At 46.2% G+C, this 21,863-nt stretch overlaps 1 protein-coding gene across 1 annotated transcript in view; it reads right to left on the bottom strand.

Moving 5' to 3' along the window:
- The window catches only part of nipbla (NIPBL cohesin loading factor a), a 50,139-nt gene extending 28,682 nt beyond the window's left edge, over window positions 1-21,457 (bottom strand). Inside the window, exons 1-24 of the mRNA XM_036979360.2 lie at window positions 21,048-21,457; window positions 18,824-18,888; window positions 18,526-18,681; window positions 18,216-18,381; window positions 17,986-18,086; window positions 16,884-16,998; window positions 16,507-16,661; window positions 16,170-16,297; window positions 15,895-15,985; window positions 15,250-15,708; window positions 13,882-14,871; window positions 13,485-13,655; window positions 12,937-13,119; window positions 9,318-9,389; window positions 9,127-9,216; window positions 8,905-9,005; window positions 8,727-8,813; window positions 8,338-8,566; window positions 7,924-8,075; window positions 4,532-4,612; window positions 4,051-4,151; window positions 3,396-3,528; window positions 1,429-1,511; window positions 1,151-1,286 (exon numbers count right to left, since the gene is read on the bottom strand). Coding sequence (XP_036835255.2) covers window positions 1,151-1,286; window positions 1,429-1,511; window positions 3,396-3,528; window positions 4,051-4,151; window positions 4,532-4,612; window positions 7,924-8,075; window positions 8,338-8,566; window positions 8,727-8,813; window positions 8,905-9,005; window positions 9,127-9,216; window positions 9,318-9,389; window positions 12,937-13,119; window positions 13,485-13,655; window positions 13,882-14,871; window positions 15,250-15,708; window positions 15,895-15,985; window positions 16,170-16,297; window positions 16,507-16,661; window positions 16,884-16,998; window positions 17,986-18,086; window positions 18,216-18,381; window positions 18,526-18,589 — 3,888 coding nt within the window. The 5' untranslated portion in view covers window positions 18,590-18,681; window positions 18,824-18,888; window positions 21,048-21,457. The remainder of the gene's footprint in view (window positions 1-1,150; window positions 1,287-1,428; window positions 1,512-3,395; window positions 3,529-4,050; window positions 4,152-4,531; window positions 4,613-7,923; window positions 8,076-8,337; window positions 8,567-8,726; window positions 8,814-8,904; window positions 9,006-9,126; window positions 9,217-9,317; window positions 9,390-12,936; window positions 13,120-13,484; window positions 13,656-13,881; window positions 14,872-15,249; window positions 15,709-15,894; window positions 15,986-16,169; window positions 16,298-16,506; window positions 16,662-16,883; window positions 16,999-17,985; window positions 18,087-18,215; window positions 18,382-18,525; window positions 18,682-18,823; window positions 18,889-21,047) is intronic.
- Between the last annotated feature and the right edge of the window lie 406 nt (window positions 21,458-21,863).

The following is a 21,863-nucleotide window of genomic DNA, read 5'->3' as shown; positions in this document are numbered from 1 at the left end:
ACAGTGTCATATTTATAAAATGCTTTTCGGCAAAAGCATACCTAGCCCAGAACATTCCTAGCCCAAAACATACCTAGCCCAAAACATACCTAGCCCAAAACATACCTAGCCCAAAACATACCTAGCCCAAAACATACCTAGCCCAAAACATACCTAGCCCAAAACATACCTAGCCCAAAACATACCTAGCCCAAAACATACCTAGCCCAGAACATATCTAGCCCAGAACATATCTAGCCCAGAACATATCTAGCCCAGAACATAGCCTAGTTGACAAATTATTACAAACAGTAACCAGCCAAGCAGAAGAGTTACAAAACTCCGAAATAGAGATAAAATGAATCCCTTACCTTTGATGATCTTCATATGGTGGCAATCAGAAGACATTCATTTACTCAATAAATGTTCCTTTTGTTCGATGAAGTCTCTTTATATCCAAAAACCTCCGTTTTGTTAGCGCGTTTTCTTCAGTAATCCACAGGCTCAAACTCAGTCAAAACAATCAGACAAAAAATCCAAATTGTATCCGTAAAGTTCAAAGAAACATGTCAAACGATGTTTAGATTCAATCCTCAGGTTGTTTTTTTTAGCCTAAATGATCTATAATATTTCAACCGGACAATAACGTTGTCAATATAAAAGGTAAACAAGAAATGCACATGCGCCTGAAAAAAAACTGTCACATTAGGGTCCACTCCTTCAGACTGGTCTTACTGATTCATTTATAAGAATACAAGCCTGAAACGATTTCTAAAGACTGTTGACATTTAGTGGAAGGCATAGGAACTGCAAATGGAGTCCTAAGTCAATGGATACTGTAATGGTATTGAATAGAAAACTACAAAACCCTGCCAAAAAACGACTTCCTGAATGGATTTTTCTCAGGTGTTCGCCTGCTAAATCAGTTCTGTTATACAGACACTATTTTAACAGTTTTGGAAACTTTAGAGTGTTTTCTATTCCAAATCTACCAGTTATATACATATCATATCTTCTGGGCCCGAGTAGCAGGCCGTTTAATTTGGGCATGCTTTTCATCCAAAATTCAGAATGCTGCCCCCTACCCTAGAGAGGTTAACGTTGTTCAACTGGAACCTTGTCGTTGTGTCATTTTGAGTTAACAGTAGACAGGCAGCCAATCAGGACTTACCAGCAGTCTGCCTAACAGGCTCAACAGTAGCTCGGCAGCGGGCCACTCTGGCTTGTTGACCGTGGAGAGCAGGTCCTGAACAAAGTTCTCAAACAGAGGCCTGTAGTCCTCCTCGCTCCCCTGCTTACTGCCACATCTGGCCACGAAAAAACACAGGAAGAGAAAGAAGAGGGAGAGAGGCTGTTAGGTGGACATTACACTGAAACACAGCCGATGGGGTCATGAGGAGATACAAACAAAGAGAGGACAAACTATCTGGAGACGAAATACAATCTTACTTTTTGAGGAACACCGAGAGGAAGTTCTGGGCTGTCCTCATGGCCGTCTCGTAGTTGTTGGTGATCAGCAAGTCCTGATCTACCTAGAACAAATCAAACATTTACAGAAGATTGTTAAAATAAGGATGCTCTTCACTAGGCAACGCAGTTGAGAATCTCAGTTTCAAAAATATATGTGTGATATATAGTGTTGGAGAGGGTACAGCCGTGGCCAAAAGTTTTGAGAATGACAAATACTAATTTCCACAAAGTTTGCTGCTTCAGTGTCTTTAGATATTTTTGTCAGATGTTACTATGGAATGCTGAAGTATAATTACAAGCATTTCATAAGTGTCAAAGGATTTTATTGATGATGATGATGCAAAGAGTGCAGTGTTGACCCTTCTTTTTCAAGACCTCTGCAATCCGCCCTGGCATGCTGTCAATTAACTTCTGGGCCACATCCTGACTGAAGGCAGCCCATTCTTGTATAATCAATGCTTGGAGTTTGTCAGAATGGGTTTTTGTTTGTCCACCCGCCTCTTGAGGATTGACCACAAGTTCTCAATGGGATTAAGGTCTGGGGAGTTTCCTGGCCATGGACCCAAAATATCAATGTTCTGTTATCTGAGCCACTTAGTTATCACTTTTGCCTTATGGCAAGGTCCATCATGCTGGAAAAGGCATTGTTCGTCACCAAACTGTTCCTGGATGGTTGGGAGAAGATGCTCTAGGAGGATGTGTTGGTACCATTCTTTATTCATGGCTGTATTCTTATGCAAAATTGTGAGTGAGCCCACTCCCTTGGCTGAGAAGCAACCCCCACACATGAATGGTCTCAGGATGTTTTACTGTTGGCATGACACAGGACTGATGGTAGCGCTCACCTTGTCTTCTCCGAACAAGCTTTTTTCCGAGGCCCCAAACAATCGGAAAGGGGATTCATCAGAGAAAATGACTTTACCCCAGTCCTCAGCATTCCAATCCCTGTACCTTTTGCAGAATATCAGTCTGTCCCTGATGTTTTTCCTGGAGAGAAGTGCTGCCCTTCTTGACACCTGGCCATCCTCTTAAAGTCTTCGCCTCACTGTGTGTGCAGATGCACTCATACCTGCCTGCTGCCATTCCTGAGCAAGCTCTGTACTGGTGGTGCCCCATTCCCGCAGCCGAATCAACTTTAGGAGACGGTCCTGGCGCTTGCTGGACTTTCTTGGGCGCCCTGAAGCCTTCTTCACAACAATTGAACCGCTCTTCTTGAAGTTCTTGATGATCCGATAAATGGTTAATTTAGGTGCAATCTTACTGGCAGCAATATCCTTGCCTGTGAAGCCCTTTTTGTGCAAAGCAATGATGACAGCACGTGTTTCCTTGCAGGTAACCATGTTTAACAGAGGAAGAACAATGATTCCAAGTACCACCCTACTTTTGAAGCTTCCAGTATTTTATTCAAACTCAATTATCATGACAGAGTGATCTCCAGCCTTGTCCTCGTCAACACTCACACCTGTGTTAACGAGAGAATCACTGACTGACATGATGTCAGCTGGCCCCTTTGTGGCAGGGCTGAAATGCAGTGGAAATATTTTGGGGGGATTCAGTTCATTTGCATGGCAAAGAGGGACTTTACAATTCATCTGATCACTCTTCATAACATTCTGGAGTATATGCAAAATTAATATTTGTCATTCTCAAAACTTTTGGCCACAACTGTACACCTTCCACAAAGCCTAGTTGGACATTGGTAGCGCCATTGAATTGGGCCCTCTTTCTAACTCTATGGCGTTACATTTGGTGGCGGCTGTGTGTTTTGATGCATTCAAGACAACCCCGGAACAACAACAACAAAAAAATGAACCGTCATAAAACTCAGAAATCCCAAGTCGGAAACTCTGGCATCATCCTAGAGCTTCTCTGACCTAAAGGTCACTATGTGAGCTTGTTTTATCCCGAGTTTACAGTGGTCACGATCACACCATTTCTCTGCGTACCTTGCTGTCGTACTCGTCCTCCATGCCGTCGCGGTCGTTTGGGAGGTGTACCACGCACTGAATGAGCTGTAGCACCAGGGCTGTAACCATTTGGATGTACATGGGCTCGCCGTCCCTGTCGCTGCTGTTCAGCCTGCCCAAACAACCAACAGCGTTTCAGAGTTATTAGTTGATTTACTCCCTTTATTTAACCAGGAGGTGTATTCATTAGTGCACTCCTCCCTTTATTTAACCAGGGGGTGTATTCATTAGTGCACTCCTCCCTTTATTTAACCAGGGGGTGTATTCATTAGTGCACTCCTCCCTTTATTTAACCAGGGGGTGTATTCATTAGTGCACTCCTCCCTTTATTTAACCAGGGGGTGTATTAATTAGTGCACACCTCCCTTTAATTAACCAGGGGGTGTATTCGTTAGTGCACACCGTAGCAAAACAATTAGCAATGAAAACATTTTTAGCGTTTCTTATAAGTTCAGGTATGTCCCACCCCGTTTTGTCCCGTTTGTTTCCTAGTGAATACACCCCAAGTCTTTCAAGACAAATTCCCTTTAACTGCAACGGTGAGTTTTGACACAGTGGGGAAATGTTTAAATGACATGATTTTGTAGCACCTTTCCTTCCTATGTTATATGGGCTTGGTTATGGTTCTATTTACCTGAAGTTGCGGAGACTGCGTTTGCTGGTGGGTAGTCTGGCCAGAGATGTGAAGATCTCTTCCAGAATCAGCTGCCTGTGCTTCTCATAGCGGGAGAACACCTAGCCACGGACACAAGGTTAAGGTCAATCTGACACAGCGTAACCCAAACTCGGTACTCTGGATTGCAAAGGAGTCCACATTTTGGTTTTTGCCCTAACACTACACAGCTGATTCAAATGATCAAAGCTTGATGATTAGTTGATTTGAATCAGTTGTGTAGTGCTAGGGCCAAAAAAACTCAAAGTGTACCCCTTGGAGTCCCGAGGACAGAGTTTAGGAAACCCTGATCTAACGCTTTGTTAGAATAAATCATGCTTTTAGCCGCCTACAAAATGACATTTTGAATGAAATGACCTGCTAGAATTTACAGCTCACACCCATGCGACCAATAAAACAAATATAAAATTCTCACTCTGGAGCCTTGGAAGGGAACACTTACCGCCGTCACCAGCTTGATGGCACACAGCTGCAGCTCACTGACACTCTCCACAAAGAAAGGGGTGATACCCATTGAGGAGATCTACCACGGAGGGGGGGGGGAGAGAAAGAAATAGAGAGAGAGAAAGAGCGAGAGAGAAAGAGCGAGAGAGAGCGAGAAAGAGCGAGAAAGAAAGAAAGAAAGAAAGAGAGACAGAGGAGACAGCGGAGAGAGAGAGAGAGAGAGAGAGAGAGAGAGGAGACAGCGGAGAGAGAGAGGACACAGCAGAGAGAGAGAGGAGACAGCAGAGAGAGAGAGGAGACAGCAGAGAGAGAGAGGAGACAGCAGAGAGAGAGAGGAGACAGCAGAGAGAGAGGAGACAGCAGAGAGAGAGGAGACAGCAGAGAGAGAGAGAGGAGACAGCAGAGAGAGAGAGAGAGAGAGAGAGAGAGAGAGGAGACAGCGGAGAGAGAGAGAGAGAGAGAGGAGACAGCGGAGAGAGAGAGAGAGAGAGAGAGAGAGACGAGACAGCGGAGAGAGAGAGAGAGAGAGAGACGAGACAGCGGAGAGAGAGAGAGAGAGAGAGAGAGAGAGAGAGAGACGAGACAGCGGAGAGAGAGAGAGAGGAGACAGCGGAGAGAGAGAGAGAGAGAGAGAGAGGAGACAGCGGAGAGAGAGAGAGAGAGAGGAGACAGCAGAGAGAGAGAGGAGACAGCAGAGAGAGAGAGAGAGAGAGAGGAGACAGCGGAGAGAGAGAGAGAGAGAGAGAGAGAGACGAGACAGCGGAGAGAGAGAGAGAGAGAGAGACGAGACAGCGGAGAGAGAGAGGAGACAGCAGAGAGAGAGAGGAGACAGCAGAGAGAGAGAGGAGACAGCGGAGAGAGAGAGAGAGAGAGAGAGGAGACAGCGGAGAGAGAGAGAGAGAGAGGAGACAGCGGAGAGAGAGAGAGAGAGAGAGAGGAGACAGCGGAGAGAGAGAGAGAGAGGAGACAGCGGAGAGAGAGAGAGGAGAGACAGCGGAGAGAGAGAGAGAGACAGCGGAGAGAGAGAGAGAGGAGACAGCGGAGAGAGAGAGAGAGAGGAGACAGCGGAGAGAGAGAGAGAGAGAGAGAGGAGACAGCGGAGAGAGAGAGAGAGAGAGGAGACAGCAGAGAGAGAGAGGAGACAGCAGAGAGAGAGAGGAGACAGCAGAGAGAGAGGAGACAGCAGAGAGAGAGAGAGGAGACAGCAGAGAGAGAGAGAGAGAGAGAGAGGAGACAGCGGAGAGAGAGAGAGAGAGAGAGGAGACAGCGGAGAGAGAGAGAGAGAGAGAGAGAGAGAGAGACGAGACAGCGGAGAGAGAGAGAGAGAGAGAGACGAGACAGCGGAGAGAGAGAGAGAGAGAGAGAGAGAGAGAGAGACGAGACAGCGGAGAGAGAGAGAGAGGAGACAGCGGAGAGAGAGAGAGAGAGAGAGAGAGGAGACAGCGGAGAGAGAGAGAGAGAGGAGACAGCAGAGAGAGAGAGGAGACAGCAGAGAGAGAGAGAGAGAGAGAGGAGACAGCGGAGAGAGAGAGAGAGAGAGAGAGAGACGAGACAGCGGAGAGAGAGAGAGAGAGAGAGACGAGACAGCGGAGAGAGAGAGGAGACAGCAGAGAGAGAGAGGAGACAGCAGAGAGAGAGAGGAGACAGCGGAGAGAGAGAGAGAGAGAGAGAGGAGACAGCGGAGAGAGAGAGAGAGAGAGGAGACAGCGGAGAGAGAGAGAGAGAGAGAGGAGACAGCGGAGAGAGAGAGAGAGAGGAGACAGCGGAGAGAGAGAGAGGAGAGACAGCGGAGAGAGAGAGAGAGACAGCGGAGAGAGAGAGAGAGGAGACAGCGGAGAGAGAGAGAGAGAGGAGACAGCGGAGAGAGAGAGAGAGAGAGAGAGGAGACAGCGGAGAGAGAGAGAGAGAGAGGAGACAGCGGAGAGAGAGAGAGAGAGAGAGAGAGGAGACAGCGGAGAGAGAGAGAGAGAGAGGAGACAGCGGAGAGAGAGAGAGAGAGAGGAGACAGCGGGGAGAGAGAGAGAAGACAGCGGAGCGAAAGAGAGAGAGAGAGAGAGGAGACAGCGGAGAGAGAGAGAGGAGATAGCGGAGAGAGAGAGAGAGAGAGAGAGAGAGGAGACAGCGGAGAGAGAGAGGAGACAGCGGAGAGAGAGAGAGAGAGGAGAGATAGCGGAGAGAGAGAGAGAGAGAGAGAGAGAGAGGAGACAGCGGAGAGAGAGAGAGAGAGAGAGAGAGGGGAGACAGCGGAGAGAGAGAGAGAGGGGAGACAGCGGAGAGAGAGAGAGAGGGGAGACAGCGGAGAGAGAGAGAGAGGGGAGACAGCGGAGAGAGAGAGAGAGGGGAGACAGCGGAGAGAGAGAGAGAGGGGAGACAGCGGGGAGAGAGAGAGAGGGGAGAAGACAGCGGAGAGAGAGAGAGGGGAGACAGCGGAGAGAGAGAGAGGGGAGACAGCGGAGAGAGAGAGAGGGGAGACAGCGGAGAGAGAGAGAGGGGAGACAGCGGAGAGAGAGAGAGGGGAGACAGCGGAGAGAGAGAGAGGGGAGACAGCGGAGAGAGAGAGAGGGGAGACAGCGGAGAGAGAGAGAGGGGAGACAGCGGAGAGAGAGAGAGGGGAGACAGCGGAGAGAGAGAGAGGGGAGACAGCGGAGAGAGAGAGAGGGGAGACAGCGGAGAGAGAGAGAGGGGAGACAGCGGAGAGAGAGAGAGGGGAGACAGCGGAGAGAGAGAGAGGGGAGACAGCGGAGAGAGAGAGAGAGGGGAGACAGCGGAGAGAGAGAGAGAGGGGAGACAGCGGAGAGAGAGAGAGAGGGGAGACAGCGGAGAGAGAGAGAGAGGGGAGACAGCGGAGAGAGAGAGAGAGGGGAGACAGCGGAGAGAGAGAGAGAGGGGAGACAGCGGAGAGAGAGAGAGAGGGGAGACAGCGGAGAGACAGCGGAGAGAGAGAGAGAGGGGAGACAGCGGAGAGAGAGAGAGAGGGGAGACAGCGGAGAGAGAGAGAGGGGAGACAGCGGAGAGAGAGAGAGAGGGGAGACAGCGGAGAGAGAGGGGAGACAGCGGAGAGAGAGAGAGGGGAGACAGCGGAGAGAGAGAGAGGGGAGACAGCGGAGAGAGAGGGGAGACAGCGGAGAGAGAGAGGGGAGACAGCGGAGAGAGAGAGAGGGGAGACAGCGGAGAGAGAGAGAGAGAGGAGACAGCGGAGAGAGAGAGAGAGAGAGGGGAGACAGCGGAGAGAGAGAGAGAGGGGAGACAGCGGAGAGAGAGAAGACAGCAGAGAGAGAAATAAAAAGAAAATAACATTATTGCTGAGGCCCTGTCTTAATGTGGATTACTGATTAATGCAATGATCCAAACATCAGAGGCTGGTTTGAGGAAAGAGGGAGAGCTGGCTACCTGGAGGATGGTGGTGTCGGTGAGCAGCTGAATCTCCAGCAGCTCAGAGATGTTGCTGACCATGTCACACACCTTGTTGTACAGCATGACAATGACCCGCTGCTTGTGGGTGGAGCACTTGGCCCGCTTGGCCTTGGAGCTCAGCAGTCCACCTGTTGCAGGGGACGAGAGAGTGATGCGCTGCCGTCTTGAACAAATCGCATCTCAATAATAGACCACTCTGGAAATACGTTTTTTTCATGTGTTCATCTTCTGGTGTTCGAAAATCAAATGGAAAACAATTCCATTCTATGTGACCCGCGGTCTGTTTGTAAACAAGATGGGAATAATGGCTGAGGAAATTGGTGAGGGCGTTTCAGAAGAACGTGTGTGTGTGTGTGTGTTTGTGTGTGTGTGGTTATAAAGCTAGCTGACCTCCGTGAGGGTCCACCCTATAGACAGGGTCATACTGGGGGTAGAGGGTGTTCTGCAGGTGGAACTTGGTGTACTGGAGAACCCTCTCGATCACGTCCTCCATGTATACCGCCTTGGGCATGTGGGCGGACGTCATGATGTTGAGGGCCGTCAGACAGGCGTCGGCCGACTTGGTCACGCGCTCCATAATGAGGTCTCGCCACAGCTTCTCCTCATCTTCGTCGTTGTCCTGCGTGTGTGTGTGTGTGTGTGTCAGAAAAGAAGGGGTGGGAGACAGGAGCAGAGTTCAGCCGATCAAACAAAATGCTTACGGAGTATAGGCTTATCGGTAGTGGAGAATAAATGATCCCCGAAGTTGTAATGTACTGGTGTGGGAAGAAGACACTCACGTGGCTCATGAGTGTCGAGAGCCTGGCCCCATCCTGGATGTTTTTCTCCAGGATATTCAGTACCTTCACCAGCTTATCTGACGGTATCTGTGAACCAATCGATTTCAAGGAAGAGAGATACATTTGAAAGGTAATTCGAACAGGGCCATGACATCATCAACAAGTGGAAAAGGCCTACCCTGCAGGTGATGCCCATGGCCTTGATCTTGGCCGATTCGCTGCCCAGCTCGTTCAACTGCTGTTTACCCAGCAGCAGCTCCTGTGGGATCTCATCGTCGTCTATTAATTAAGGATCAGAGAGAGGAGGCTTTCAAATATACTGGGCTCTACACTCAGGGAAGTGGCTAGAGGACATTAAGTTAGATTAACAACAGAGAAAGCGTAGAGAGATCTAACTTACCCATCTGCGTAAAGTCCACATCCTCCAGATTCTCTAGGATGTTGTCAACGCTGGAGGAGAATCTTTTGAATGTGGACGAGTCCATCAGTTCTAAGAGGCAGAAAGTCAACGTCATCAGTCATCATAATTCATCGTCGTATAGCAACATGATCATTCGCGATCAAAATGGTAAACCAATCAAGCCAAGCTACCCTGGTGAGTGAGCTTGGGCTCATAGGCTTTCCTCTTCTTCTGGTTCTCTTTTTTCTTCATCTGCCTGGCAACTGAAAGAGATGGAAAGAGCATCATTCAATTTCAAACAATATTACATTGGTCCCTTAACCATGTTACTGCTCAGGCCACGTCAACAGAATCATGCAGAAACAACCAATTCCTTTGATTAACAAATGTTAAATAATGCAAATATGTGCAAAACAATATTTGTGAACAACGGTTGCATTTCGTCATTATAATAAGACAGGAAGCGATGTGTGAAATTCACTGTGGACCTCAAGTAAAATCACAAACCCACAATGCAATGCTCTCTCTCTCTCTGGACAGGGCCACGAGTGCCTAGACTGCAGCTTGCTGATAGCTAGGTAACGTTATTGTCAGCGTCCAAATGTTGAACTATCTTTTTTTGTTGAATGATGTTCACTGAAGCACACACCTACACGTTTAAGCTTAGAAAATAGATCTGTTATGTCCCTTGATCAACCTAATGTAAGCATTAAATGCCTATAAGCTATTAAAATGTAGTGAATGCGTAATCAGTTCGGCGCTAGAAGGACAGCTAGCTCACGTTTCAATTAAGTTGCGGGCGGGCTATAGGTAGTAGATACGGTTGGACTATGTGGCTTGCCAGCGACTATGTGGCTTGCCAGCGACTATGTGGCTTGCCAGCGACTATGTGGCTTGCCAGCGACTATGTGGCTTGCTAGCGACTATGTGGCAAATTAGCACAAGCCAAGCACTGTACTAAACAGCTGCCTGTCTGGAGAACGAGGAACATAGATAGTAGGAGTGTGCCAAGTACTCAAAACTAGTATTATACGGAACATTTTCCAAATACAATTATGACATGTTTTGTTTTTTTCATTATCTGTCACTGGAAAAAATTCAATGTTCAGCTGCCAGCGCACATCTCTTTCCCTCAATGTGAAACGCTGTGTGCGCCAAACAGCTATTGGCTAGTTCTTCCGTCTGTAATGAAAAAGGCGGGGTCATCGGTTGAGCCTGCTGCGACGATTGAATTAGATTAGAACAAGCCGTTCTCTCCCTCTGATCACACTCACACAGTCACCCGTCTCAGATCACAAGTCACCCCTTCTCCAAACATCGTGTACGAATCAGAATCCGGGGCTTGTTATTGTTGATCAACAAGTTATTTCCTGTCGACTTTGCTGAGGCCATATGGTTGTTTTGGTCTACTTGGTGTTGTTTAGTGGGCCCTAGGCTACTTTGTCCGTGAAATGATTCCATTGCTGGCGACGTCTGTTATGTTGTGATCCAAGCCCATGCTCGTTTGCCATTATTATTTATTCTCAGCCAGGCAAGTTTACCGAGCGACACATCATTAGAAATTAAAATGACTAATGTAGATTGATTATTTGAATTGTACAAATGTTGTGGCATAAATGTCAGGAGAGAAAAGTTAGGCTCCTCTCGAAAGTAAAATATATATATATATATATATATATATATATATATGGGGCAAGAGAATTAGCCTACCTATCTAAATGTGTCTAGAATAAATGCAGGCTGTAATAGCCAGCATTAGGATATTTATTAGCCTTTAGTCTTTATTAAATCACTGATAATGGAATAGGACTAAGTCAATAAATCGTACGCATTGTCATCTTTCAGGGTGGTTTACCTTTGAACAATGTGTGAATGAGTGAAGGAACATAACGATGCACTCTGAGTGATAGAGCGGTAATGAAGGAACATAACGATGCACTCTGAGTGATAGAGCAGTAATGAAGGAACATAACGATGCACTCTGAGTGATAGAGCAGTAATGAAGGAACATAACGATGCACTCTGAGTGATAGAGCAGTAATGAAGGAACATAACGATGCACTCTGAGTGATAGAGCAGTAATGAAGGAACATAACGATGCACTCTGAGTGATAGAGCAGTAATGAAGGAACATAACGATGCACTCTGAGTGATAGAGCAGTAATGAAGGAACATAACGATGCACTCTGAGTGAGAGCAGTAATGAAGGAACATAACGATGCACTCTGAGTGATAGAGCAGTAATGAAGGAACATAACGATGCACTCTGAGTGATAGAGCAGTAATGAAGGAACATAACGATGCACTCAGTGATAGAGCAGTAATGAAGGAACATAATGCACTGAGTGATAGAGCAGTAATGAAGGAACATAACGACGCACTCTCAGTGATAGAGCAGTAATGAAGGAACATAATGCACTCTGAGTGATAGAGCAGTAATGAAGGAACATAACGATGCACTCTGAGTGATAGAGCAGTAAGGAAGGAACATAACGATGCACTCAGTGATAGAGCAGTAATGAAGGAACATAATGCACTCTGAGTGATAGAGCAGTAATGAAGGAACATAACGATGCACTCTGAGTGATAGAGCAGTAATGTGCACTTGAGTTACTGGCTTTAATGACATTTAAAGCACACTTCCGGGTTTTCCGATCACAAGTAAATCCGATTACGAGTATCAAGTGAGATAAAACAGATACAATTTCGACAAGACGAGAATGCCGAGATCGACATACCCCTAACAGATAGCCAGTGGTGTAGAGTACGTAAGTAAAATACTATAATAGTACTACTTAAGCCTCCCGAGTGGCGCAGTGGTCTCAGGCACTGCAGCGACAGGACAGGACTAACTACCAATTGGATACCATGAAATTGGGGCGAAAAGGGAGAAAAAATGTAAAATAAATTAAAACAATCTAAAAAAGAAAGTTAAGTAGTTTAGGATATTTATACTTGGCTATTTATATTTTTGACACCACTACATTTCAAAAGAAAATCATGTACTTTTTACTCCATACATTTTCCCTGACACCCAAAAGTACTTCTAACATTTCGAATGCTTAACAGAACAGGAAAATGGCCCAATTCATACACAGAGAAAGTCCCGGGTCATCCCTACTGCCTCTGATCTGGCGGACTCACTAAAACACAAGTGCTTCGTTTGGAGATGGCGTCTGAGTTGGAGTGTGCCACTGGCTATCTGTAAATACATTTTTTTTCTTCTTTTTTTTTAAGTTAATCGTGCCGTTTGGTTTGCTTAATATAAGGAATGTGAAATGATTTATACTTTTACTTTTGATAGTTAAGTATATTTAAAACCAAATACTTTTAGACATTTACTTTAGTATTTTACTGGGTAACTTTCACGGAAGTTATTTTCTACTCACCTATCTTTCCTTTTACTCAAGTATGACAATTGGGTAATTTTTCCACCCCTGCAGATAGCTACTTCTAACAAAGATATTATGCCATCTACTGGCTGTGTGTAATGCAGTCCAACTTGCTAAAAGTGCTTGGCTGGTGATTGCATCGTCGCTAGCTAGTTTGCCATCCGAAGCAGGTAGCTGGGGATTGTATTAGCTACCTAGCTACAGTGAATCCAGCTAGCTAGATAGGAATAGGTGAAGCTTTGTCTCTCTGCCCCAGCCCCTCGCAGTGTGTCATCATAAGCAACTTCGCAGTGCATGATGGGAGAATACAGCTCCTACTGTATTCCACAAGCGTATGGGACAGTGTATTTAAGAATTACAAATAGCTAAACTGGCAGTCATAAGTCGGTCAATGCAGGTTAGAGGGAGGGAAACTCACTGTCACTCATGCTGGGTGGGGGCGACTCCTCATCAGAAGAGTCCCGGTAGCAGCTGTTTGAGCCTCTGCATCCCTCTTGGAAGCCCTTACTCCGCCTATGGTCTCCAGAGCCCCTCCTCTCCCGCTCCGGCTCATACTCCCAGGCCTTGTCCCCCCGGTTCTTCCTCTGGCGCTTCCTGGCAGCTGTGGAAAGACACGCACACGCGCACACACAACTCAGCACGGAGTCACTACCTGGGGCGGCAGGGTAGCCTAGTGGTTAGAGTGTAGAGGCGGCAGGGTAGCCTAGTGGTTAGAGCATTGGACTAGTAACCGGAAGGTTGCAAGTTCAAACCCCCGGGCTGACAAGGTACAAATCTGTCATTCTGCCCCTGAACAGGCAGTTAACCCACTGTTCCTAGGCCATCATTGAAAATAAGAATTTGTTCTTAACTGACTTGCCTAGTTAAATAAAGGTAAAATTAAAAAACGACAGACTATTCTATTCATGGTGTTGTTGACTGAGAACCCTGACAGACTGGACTGCATATTGTCTATAGTTTACTCACATTCCCCGTTGGAATCGTCGTCTGAGTCGACCTCTGTGTACTTGGGCTTCTCTTTGACCGTACTCCGCTTACGCTTGTTCATCTTCACCCTCTCGCACAGTGGCATGGTGGACTCCATCTCCGCCAACAGTTCAGGAGGAAGCTCTTCCAGAACAGACTGGTCTAGTCCACCTACAGGAAGACGGTGTCATGGGGTCTTATTGAAGAAGAGGCTGGCAAGAGGACAAGCTATAGCCCGTCGACATGTGAGAAATTCATTGAATAACCTCAAAACAAAGTCTGAATTCCTTTGTACAGTGCCGGATGACTACAGATTATTACAGACTACAGATTATTATTCACCAAATATTCACATAGAGAATTGAGAGAATGAGCGCACAACTGCAGCCATCTTTACCTTTGCCTGACTTTCCTGAGAGGAACCTGTTCTTGCCAGACTTGGAGCCGTGACGGTCCTTAACCCTGATGATCCTCTGCACCTCATCAAAAGAGAGCTTCTGCAGCACCACGACAGGCTTGGGTCTCTTACTTATGTGGTCCACTAGCCCTCGAACCCCCAGCCGCTCCAGCTTGACCCGGGGCTGGCCCCAGCCTTCTGCCACGTCCACAGCTCCGCCGTCCCGCTTCATCTTGGGGATCACAAAGTTCTTCAGACCCCCAGACCCTTGCCCCCCCAGCAGGTAAGCAGGGAACTCTCCTGACTTTCTCTCAGGCTGTAGTTGTTTGAGTCCATCTGGGCGGTTTCTGGCCGCCTCTCCTCCGCTGGGGGACCTGAAGCCGGGTCTGTCGCTGCGAGGCCGCCCACTGGGGTCAAAGCCACCTCCACGGCCCTCCTGTTTGACCCTGGGGCTGTCCGGCCGGTAGCGCTCCTCTGGCGAGCGCCTGTCTTCATTCCTGTGCCGCCTCTCCCGGTCTCTGTCCCGCCCGTGCTCTCTGCTCGATGACTTAGGTGTGTCAGGGCGCCGGTCTTGCTTTCCGTCATGCCGGTGCCTGGATGGCTCACGGTGGTTATCGTGTTTGTCCATGCTGTTCTTGATGACCTCGGGTCGATTGTCGGCTTTGAGCCGGAGCACCCCGGCCGTGTCGGATCCTTCGGCTGCAGGGCCCTCGGCAGGCTCCTCGGGCCAGCGTTGTGCCTCCAGGGCCGGGATGGGCGCAGCCATGCAAGGGTCAAGCTGGCCGTCGGCCCGGCCCGCCTGTTGCAGGTCGATGCTGACCATGAGGGCTGGTCTGCTAGCTCCGTTTCCTGCCGCTGTAGCCTCCTGGGGGATCAGTTTGCCTGCATTGCCCCCTCCTCCGCTGCCTGGCGCACCGGTGGTGCCTGCGGTGCCCCCTGCTCCAGGCTCCAGTGGAAACGAGTCTTGCTTTCGCTTCTTCAGGGGCTTGTCTGGAAAGGAACAATCACAGGCACACAACTCCATTAAACTACAAAAGTCCCAGAAGTACAACACTCAGAAATAAATGGAGAAATGAGCATGAAATCAGATGAATAGCACTGAAGCAAATCTACGAGACGAAGTCAACAAGAACAAATCCTTTTCTTTGAAAAGATGATGTTGGAATGCATTTGAAAAACACTAAAACGGACAAATACACTCCCATGCATTTTAAGGTGCGAGAGCTCCTTTTAGAGCTCTCTGAAAGCTATAAGATGTACAATTACTCTATAAAAGTAAAGAAAATGCAGCTGTTCATTACTTTAGAGACTGAGCATCAGCCAAACAGGGCCTAAATACAGGGGGGGGTTTACTGGTAGTATACACACCTTTATCCTGCACCTCTTTGGAGCAGCGCTCCCTCTCACTGGCTGACTCACGCTCTATCCTCTCAATCTCCGCCAGGGCGTCCAGCTCGGCCTCATCAAAAGGCGACGAGAGAGGGCCCTCCTGCCCTTTAATAACCCCCACGTTCTGCAGCACAGGGACCTGCTGGCACCCAAGCTCGCCCTCTAGGTCAGAGTTCTGATCCATCATGACTGGCAGCAGCTCACCAGAGGGGTCCTCCACCTCCTCCGACTTCACCCGTGACAGCGACAGCGTCAGCTTGGTGGTGTCCTTGGAGGGCGAGGTGACGATGTCGTACGCATCCTTGTCCTCTTTGCCCACCAGCTTCTTCTTCTGCTTCTTCCTCTGGTCGGGAGACTCCAGTAGCAGGTCCGGAGGGCCTTCCCGGGGGGACATATACGGAGGAGGAGACTGAAGGATGAGCGGCGGCCTTGAGCCAGCTGAAAAGACAGTCAAAAGTGATGCTCACATTTATGTAATTAAGTTTGAAATGAAGGTCGCCACAATTATAAGAAACAGAAAAAGGGGCATCAGTCATTGCAACCGAGAATCTGGAGGTGTGGTAAAAATAGCATGAAAAGGGAGTTGGGCTGCCAAGGAAGGAGCTGGTGTCTGTCCCTGTGTACCTTTGGGTGTTCCTTCGTTTCCCACGGGTGAGCACCCAGGCTGAGGCGACCTCAGAGGGAACGAGGCGTTTCTCATGGAGGGGTCACTCTCCTGCAGATGGAGACGGCAGAGTGAGTGACAAGGCAATGCTTAGTGAGAAACTCTGTATGAACAGTTTTTGTTTTGTGGGCTATAGAAGTTCCCTCTAACATTTAGTCAGAAATACAGGGTAACATAATGACCCCGTTACTATTGATTCAGGATCTAAGTCATGGTTTGGAAGTGCGGGCGGTACCTCGTTCCCCAGTCTGTGAACTATACTCATGTAGTCCTCCTGTCTGTCTGGGTGGTGGTGGGCAGCGTTGGTCATCGGTCCCTTGCTCTCATGGATGTTCCTCATGCCTCCAGGGACCATGGGGCTGGCTACAGACAGTACACAAGTGACAGTTCATATCACTCAATCGTGTCGCTATGATGGAATTAAGTTCAAATTAACGCTTTTTGAGTCTTCTTTGCTCGTGTATCAATTATCGGTGCATTTATTGTGGCTTACAGGCACATTTACTAACAGTACACAATCAAATGTCTGAACAATGGTGTATTATCACCCCACCAACACACACAAGGCTTACCTTGCTGTATCTGTTGGTGCTGATTGTAGCTGGGGGGGTGAGGGTACTGCATGAACCCAGCTGGGCTCTGGGGAGTGTATGGGCTGGGCACAGGGCTGTTCTGCTGGGGGATGAACCGACTCCCTGAGCTCGACTGTGGGGAGACAAATCCCCGGCTGCCATGGGAGACAGAAGATCAGGATCAGATGGTGTGCCAGTGTTTTTTCACTAGCTATGTGAAATTCACTACCTATGTGAAGACAACCTAAAACATGTCAAACATCAGATTCTATTGAATGTAATTTGCTAGGATATATCAGAGGTCTGTGACATAGTGGGGGAAAACCATGGAATAGGGTCCAAGATTAAAATCGCCAATGTATAGAGACATCACTCACCTGGATGGATTAGGAGACATTGAAGCCTGCTGAAAGTTTGCTGACTGGGCTGGGCTGCCATGCATGGAATTCTGTATTGGTTTGTACTGTTGCACCATCGGCTGCTGCATGACATCTGCAAACAAAAAGGACAACAAATAAACCCAAATAAATGGTTAAGACACTAGTTAATTTGAGACAATACGATTGAATTCTAAGTACCCAAGTAACTTGAACTAATAGTTCAATGGTCCAAGTTTTGGGTATAAAACACAAATTGGTGGTGAAGATAGGGTCTTGATTAGATATACTAAAAGGAACATTTCTACACTCAGTTCCTCTTACAAATTGGTAAATGCAGCGTCGACAACCAGCAGCTACTAAAGGGTGCGTTTCAATAGTAAATCAAAAAAGGTGCACTAAGCAGAAATCACTCTGCCTTTTCCTTGTTCCTAAAATTCAAAACAGTTCACCTAATTTCAGTTAATGTGACCAAACTATCAAGTATAGTGTAGAGAATCAGTGTATCATCTAAACCACTAAAATATATTTTCCATAAACAAAATTATTGTATTTTCAGCTGTTTGAAGCTGGTGTACATAACAAAGTAAGAGGTAAAACTGAAATTTAAAAAAGCAAAGAACAGAAAGAGCGCACATAGAACAGATCTACTGCTTCTTAGACTTGCTTTCAACGAGAATGACAGATCTATAATTGACATTTCTGTGAATTTGGTCAGATCGCCCAAAGAAAGTGACATATTGCAGCTTTAATCCATTAGCCAATCGACACTGTCCATAAAGACTTAGAAAAAGGAAATTGATTTGTTTAAGAAAATAAAGATCTTAAAATGACAGCTTCCCCCTAACTGTAAAAAGCACCAAATTAGCCTTTCACTTTAAGGTTGAGGGCAAGGATTTGTCTTCTTTCATTGCTCACTCCAGGTCGCAGTTGTAAATGAGAACTTGTTCTCAACTGGCCTACCTGGTTAAATAAAGGTGTTCTCAACTGGCCTACCTGGTTAAATAAAGGTGAAATAAAAAAAATAAAATCCATATCTGTCTTCCGTTTGTTTAGAGTAACATTTGTTTACAAAACAAAGTGGCCTTCAAAGTGTGTGTACTTTTCTCCCTGAAGATGCCGGGGTTCCTGGACAGCACCGTCTGGAGCAGCGCCGGCACGTCGCCCTCTGGCTCATCACTGCCCAGGTTGTCCTTCAGCTCTCTGTGGGGGAAAGGCAGCAGGTCGTGTCAAACATGTGCTCACAGAAAGACAGACAGACAGACAGACACGGCCATTGACGCAAAATATCTGCATCGTTGAACAATTAATGACTGGGGGTTGAATACTCACATGTGCTCTGTGGAAACCTGGTTAAGACCGTGGGCCAGCTGAGAGACCAGGTTCTCGTCCCGGCAGGCCAGCAGGCAGTTGACCTCCTCTGCGATCCTCCCATTGTAGAGCAGGCTTTTGGTGGTGGTGGCTGGGAGAGGAGAGGGCAGGGGTAGCTGATTCAACACTGCAACAGAGAAAGAAGAGGGACGCCGGTACAACAGACAGACATATGTGTTTTATTGCGACAGTTCATCACATGATGTTACAGCTGGAAATGACTAATCGTGGTTCATTCTGTGTGGAAGTGAAATAGAGCAGGAGGACTTACAGTCTGTAAGGCTAGCAATCCCAGCAAGAGTGGTGATGGGAACATGAGGCATATCCCCATTCATGCTGAAGGTGGGGGGGGGGGGCGGGGCAGTGTGGCGATACACAGGTTGCTCAGCGTCACAGCCGCCAGACCAGTACTCACATCTCCTTTGTTCTGGAAGAGAAAAAGACGAGGGATTCACTGTTGGCTACTTCAAAACACAGGAGGGGCTGAAAAACATAATGCTAAACTCAATAAGAGAAATAGACCATACGTGTGACTCCTAAACCATATCATTGAAGTCCATTTGAAATACCTTTCTGTAGGGCACTGTTCTGTATGGATTAAAACCAAGGACATTTCAGGAAGAAGTCCACAAGTCTGAGGGGGAAAAAATGGCATAACATGTCATTGAAAAATTCAGCTAAAAAAATGATAGTGATTTAAATGTAAAAGTGTCAACTAGCTCCAAAACTCCTACTTGGCACAATGTTGCAGTTCACGTTAAAACCAACAGTGGAAAAACATAGTGTGGTGTTGGTGGGACATTTGGCTATGTTCTCTAATAAACTGCAGTCAGAGGCTACACTCTAATCACAACACATTGCCTTCTCATTATCAACAGAACAGCTCAATGAATGGCCCAATGTTAGCCCAGGTGTTGAGTCATACTGCCACCCACTCATCAAAGCATTCACAGCCCAGAGCTGAAAAAAAAACCATCAGACCAAAATAATGGCCCAAAACAAATGCAACACAACATATGTCACTGATTTGTCTCTTACAAACAGACCATGCTAAATCTATTAAGCTTTTTCATACTTAGAAAAGTAGATCTAGAACTGAAGTATAAGCATTGTACACTGCTGCTACTGGCCGTTTATTATTTATGCATAGTCACTTTATCCATAGCTACATGTACAAATTACCTCGACTACACTGTATCGCCTCACACTGACTCGAAGGTACATATATATATATAGCCTCGATGTTATGTCATTTTATTGTTACTTTATTTTGAAAAAAAACATACTGTAGTTTATTAACAAAATATTTTCTTAACTATATTTCTTAAACTGCATTGTTGGTTAAGAGCTTGTAAGTAAGCATTTCACGGTAAGGTTGTATCCGGCACATGTGACAAATAACATTTGATCTACTCGAGTCCAGGATCGTGCTGAACTACCAATAAATGTCATGATTCATCAACTATAACAGTAGGAATCTCTCCGGGCTCCTCGGTTTAATTCAAAATATGATTTATTTGGTGCAACACTTTCTACAGGGATTTTGGACTTAGAAAGATTGTCTTCAAACTCTAAACTTTAAGTATTTATTCTAAGAAAATAATGTTTGGTGTAGCCTCAGAAGATACTGACCGATGATTTGACAGAAACAAATATAATTTGTTAGTGTAATATTGAAATCGCACACACACAAAGTAAACAATTTGACCCTAGCTTCCCTGTACACACATACAGTGACAGTCGTCAGTAGCCTGCCATACTACTGACAGCTGGGAGACTGACAGGCCAGAGCACAAAGGAACAGATGCAGTGATGACTTGGGGGGGTGGGGGGGTCATCATCAATAATATTACGAGATCAACGCAATAGTGCTTGAAAACTTAAGGGGATTTTATTTGTTTTGTTATGCATTTAAACCACAACTAAATCAATGGACATGTTTTTCCTCAATTTGTCATGTTTATGAACGACTGATAACTAGCTAACAGTACCGCGTTAGCTGATGTTCACCAAACTAATTTAATAGTAGCTAGCTAATTGCCCCACATTTCAGTGGTGAACTTTATAAAGGAGTAACGTTACGTATTGAAAACATATGAGGTGGCTAAATAAAATCCTCAGTATTTATTAACATATTTTACGTTAGCTTGCTAAATTAACGTTATGTTCTTACGCGAACCAACCCACACAATATTATCCAACTCAATGTTGTTGATATATCGTTAGCCAACTGTCTAGCTAGTTACTGTAATCAATTAAATAATCGGGTTAGATTACGTTAGCCTAGCTAACTAGTTAGCTATTTATCTTTACTTGTGGCAGGTCGGATTAACGTTCGTCAGCTAGCTAGTTAGCAAACAATAGTCGTTGCTATTTTGATTAGCAGTTAGTAACTAGCTACGTTGATCAACTACGCTAACTTTAGCTAACGTATCTAGTTAAACATAAAATCAGTAAAGTCCTTGCTAGCTAACTAGCTAGTTAGCTAACCAGCGCTGGCCTAATATCTCGACATAGTTCACTATTTTTACCAGACAAGCGATTTGATAATTCGGGTATATAACGTTAGCAAGCTAGTTAACTACCTAATAGTCGGGCTCGGGGCCTACCTACTAAGCGAGCAAAACGTACAGTAGTAACGTTAGCAAGTGGCAACGATGATAAACATGACGAGGAGATAAACTAGCTAACGTTAACTGGCTACGTCAGTTAGCTAATAAACAACGCGACTTTAGTTTTGAGAATTGGCTTATGAACATCAAACATTTATTGATAGTTTACATCACCATTTACCTTGTGATTTTTTTTTTGTTGTTGCTACGCTAGGTTGTCCTGGTCTGTGTGTCTCTCTAGCTCCCCCTTTCTTCTCTCTTGCTGCTCCTCCAACAGACCTCCGTTCTTGACTTGCCAGCTAACGTTAGCCGTCCAGCTAAACTAGCAGTCAACAATAATCTGGGTTGGGCAGATTCTTTCTTCTTCCGTCATACGGCGGGGTTGAATGTTTGAACGGAAGTATATTGGGGACACATTCGTTCTGTTTGAGTTTCTGTCGGTCTAAACCGACATGGATAAATCTGTGGCCAATTTAGCTTGTATATGTGTGTGTGTGGGGGGGGGATAAAATTTTTAAAAAATATGACGATTGTTGCGGTGAGACTTCTCTCTTAGAACAAAATGCCGACCGGAAGTGCCGCCGTCGGAGTGACCTCCATCGGCGCCAAAACGAGATGCCAAGTTTGAAGGAATCACCAGTGTGTGGCGCAAGACAAACAAACCTGAAACAAACCCACAAACTATTTTAAATAATTGAACGTAAGTGTTTATAGATGACTCACTGTTTGACAGCATGCCCCTGGCAGTCATCTACTAAACACCCTGGAATGTGTCATTTCAGATCATAGGTCGCAAGATAAATTAGACAAGAAAAGATAACGTTATGGGCAGGGATTTAAAACTCTCTGGGAATCCTCCAATGTAAAATCTTATAATTTTTTTAATGTTAAAATGATTTCACTCAATTTCAATCTTTGAATAATTTCCCAGGGGGTTTTCACTCCCATATCCCTGTTTCCATTTCCACCCCTGGTTATGGGTGATAGTGGAATGAAG

The sequence above is a fragment of the Oncorhynchus mykiss genome, chromosome 6 (genome assembly GCF_057628025.1).
Source record: "Oncorhynchus mykiss isolate SJ-2025 chromosome 6, ASM5762802v1, whole genome shotgun sequence".
Taxonomy (NCBI): domain Eukaryota; kingdom Metazoa; phylum Chordata; class Actinopteri; order Salmoniformes; family Salmonidae; genus Oncorhynchus; species Oncorhynchus mykiss.
This window is presented reverse-complemented; position numbering and strand designations above follow the sequence as displayed.